Source organism: Nicotiana tomentosiformis, chromosome 6 (genome assembly GCF_000390325.3).
Source record: "Nicotiana tomentosiformis chromosome 6, ASM39032v3, whole genome shotgun sequence".
Lineage (NCBI taxonomy): Eukaryota > Viridiplantae > Streptophyta > Magnoliopsida > Solanales > Solanaceae > Nicotiana > Nicotiana tomentosiformis.
The window spans coordinates 146,958,585-146,961,701 of record NC_090817.1 but is presented as its reverse complement, the minus strand read 5'-3'; the positions used below and the strand labels follow the sequence as shown (position 1 = coordinate 146,961,701).

General features: G+C 38.8%; 1 protein-coding gene across 1 annotated transcript; it reads left to right on the top strand.

Annotated features, from left to right (window-relative positions):
* The first annotated feature begins 826 nt into the window (after positions 1 to 826).
* On the top strand, positions 827 to 1,515 carry LOC138894912 (uncharacterized). The gene is made up of 2 exons (XM_070179646.1): positions 827 to 1,110; positions 1,389 to 1,515. The coding sequence occupies exons 1-2, from the start codon at positions 827 to 829 to the stop codon at positions 1,513 to 1,515; spliced, it is 411 nt and encodes a 136-aa protein (XP_070035747.1).
* The last annotated feature ends 1,602 nt before the right edge of the window (positions 1,516 to 3,117 follow it).

Here is a 3,117-nt window from a genome sequence, read left to right as displayed (position 1 = left end):
TCAACTAGAACTCTTCCAACAAGGAAGAGTAGCATTAGAACTCTAGCTATTTTCTACTCTACTAACTCTATAAATCACAGGATGTTCTCATTCTACAGGTGACACACAAAAGCAGAAGTTAAAAGTGAATTGAGAGAAAAATAGCAAGGTATTTTGCAAGCAGTTCGTGTGTGATTCAAGTGTGTGAACCTGAAGCTACATGAACCAGATAGAAGAACCAGTTCCAAGTGTCTATCTTTTATTCTAGTTCAATTGTAGTAGGTATTTTTATAGTGTATCTTTTAGCTTTATTTAGAGGCAGTTGTAATAGGTACTCAGAGTATTCAAGTTAGAGTTAACTTGAAGTTGTCGCAATATTTAGAGGCTGTGTGCCACAACGGGATTAGAATTAATCCTAGGTTTACAAAAAGTGTTTTGTAAATGCTGTTTTTGGCTCAGTGATTTAGTGAAGAGTTTTGGAAAAATCCTACTGAGAAGTAGGTTGTGGTGTTTTCACCTTTTGACCCAAGTGTTTTCCGCGTAAAAATCCTTGTGTTCTTTAATTTCTGCATTTATTATTCTGCAACAGTAGTATAAGGAGCACATAGAAGAACCATGTCCTTCTATAATCTGTGCACGCGAAAAATTAGACGTCACACAAATCACCCCCCCTCTTGTGTGGTATTGAAGTTAAAACATCAATTGGTATCAGAGCAGGTTATCCTTGAAGAGCCTAACACCTTAGGAGAAGATCAAGATGAGTGCACCACCTGGAAACTCGGAAGGGCAATCCACTGCTAGGCCACCACTGTTCAACGACCAGTATTATTCTTGGTGAAAAAACAGGATGAGAGATCACATTATAGGAGAATACTATGAGCTATGGGACACTGTCACAGATAGTCCACTGGCTACTATAAAGATAAATGCCGAAGGAGAAGAGGTGCCAAAAACAAGAGTTGACTGCACTGCTGACGACTTGAGGAAATGGGAGAAGAATGCTAAAGCCAAGAAATGGCTTGTTTGTGGAATCGGTCCAAATGAGTACAGTAGAATTCAAAGATGTACCACTGCTAAAGAAATCTGGGACACTTTGCAAGTGGCCCATGAAGGAACACCTCAAGTGAAGAGGTCCAGAGGAACACTACTATATTCTCAATATGAGAATTTCACCATGAAGGAAGGAAAAACCATCCAAGAGATGTATACAAGGTTCACCACACTGACAAATGAACTTAAGCAAGGGTTATGACAGTTACTTGGGAGAGCAAAATCACTGCCATTCAGGAATCAAAGAACATTTCCACTCTTAGGTTGGATGGGCTAATTGGAAATCTCACTGCTTATGAACTTAGAAGGCAAACCATGAAGATGGATGTACCCAAGAAGGAAAGGAGTCTGGCACTCAGAATCACTGAAGGTTCTGATCTAGAGGAAGATGAAATGGCTATGATCACAAAGGAATTCAAGAAGTACCTAAGGAGAGGAAAGGGGTGCTTCAAGAAGTGGAGGCTACAGCAAACCAAGGGTTACTGAAAAACAGACCAATGAGGGCTGCTACAAGTGTGGAAAACTGATCACCACATCAAAAACTGCCCTCAATGTGAAATTGAATGGAAGAAGGAAAGAGCTGAACGAAGAAACAGAAAGAATGAACAGGTTCATCCCAAGAAGAACAAAGAATCAACAAAGGCTATGGTTGCTACTTGGGGAGAAAGCTCAGATGAGGACTCAGATGATGAAGATGGAGATGAACAAGCACTAATGGAAATTGGAGAATCCGATGAGGAATCTGAAGTAAGTATAATCCATCTAAAAGACAAGATTAAGATTTTGTCTAAAGAAAGGATATCTGAGTTACTTCTAGATTTCATTGATGAATCTGAGGATATAAACAATGAAAAGGAACAGTTGTCTAAGGAATGTGTGATTTTAAAAGCAAAGTGTAAGAACCTGGAACTTAGAGTTAGTGAGACTGTAAGTGAAAATACTGCTCAAAAGATTCAGGTTCATGCATTTGAATCAAATGTCCTAGAACTTAGATTTGAAAACCTAAAACTGAAATTAGGAACAAGTAAGAAGACATCTGATTGCACACAACTCACTCTAGAAGAAAATGTAGGTAAACTAAAAGATGAGTTGTATAAGAAGGATGAGCACGTAAGAATTTTGATAGAGGATCTAGGTAAGGTCAAGCATGAACTAGACAGAACTTGTAAATGGAACAGGTCCTCCGATGCACTGTCATGGCTACAGGAACATCATAGTAGCAATAGAAGAGGAATTGGCTTTGGGAATCTGCCAACTAAATGGGATCCCAAAAGTAAGTATCTCACACTTCCTGAGAACAAAATTTGCACACACTGTGGTAAGACAAGTCACTATAAAAGTGAATACACTGCAAAAAAAAGGGCTAGTCAAAAGAAGAAAAAGTTTGCTCAAGGGAAAAATAGGCTGCCAAGTTGGGCTAAAAAGAATTTGATTCATCCTTTTGCCTATAGAAAGAGACCCAAACTAGTTTGGGTTCCTAAGACTAACCCCTGATTTCCTTTTGCAGGTCTAAGTGAAAAGGAGCAGCCATATATGGTATATGGATAGTGGCTGCTCAAAGCACATGATAGAAAGCAAGAACCAGTTCCTTTCACTTGAGGACCTCAAAGGAGGTAATGTCTCCTTTGAAAATGGGAAGAAAATTGAGATCATTGGGGTTGGTAAGGTAGGTAAGACTGACTCTCTCTCGATTGAGAATGTCTATTTGATAGACAGCTTAAAATACAGTCTAATTAGTTTATCACAACTGTGTGATAGAGGTAACTTGGTAGCATTCACCTCTACTAAATGCTTTGTGATTAATCTTACCACTGACAAGATTGTTTTGTAGGGAAAAAGAGTGAACAATATATATATATATATATATATATATTTTGTGTAGATCTGTCCACACTATTAGAAAATGAACTCACTTGCTTAAGTGTGTTGGACAATGATCCCCTCCTTTGGCACAAGAGACTTGGACATGCAACTCTGAGTCAACTCAACAAATTAGTCTCCAAGGACTTGGTGATAGGACTACCTAACATCAAGTTCAAGGAAGACAAAGTTTGTGAGGCTTGTGCAAGTGGGAAGCAGGTAAGATCC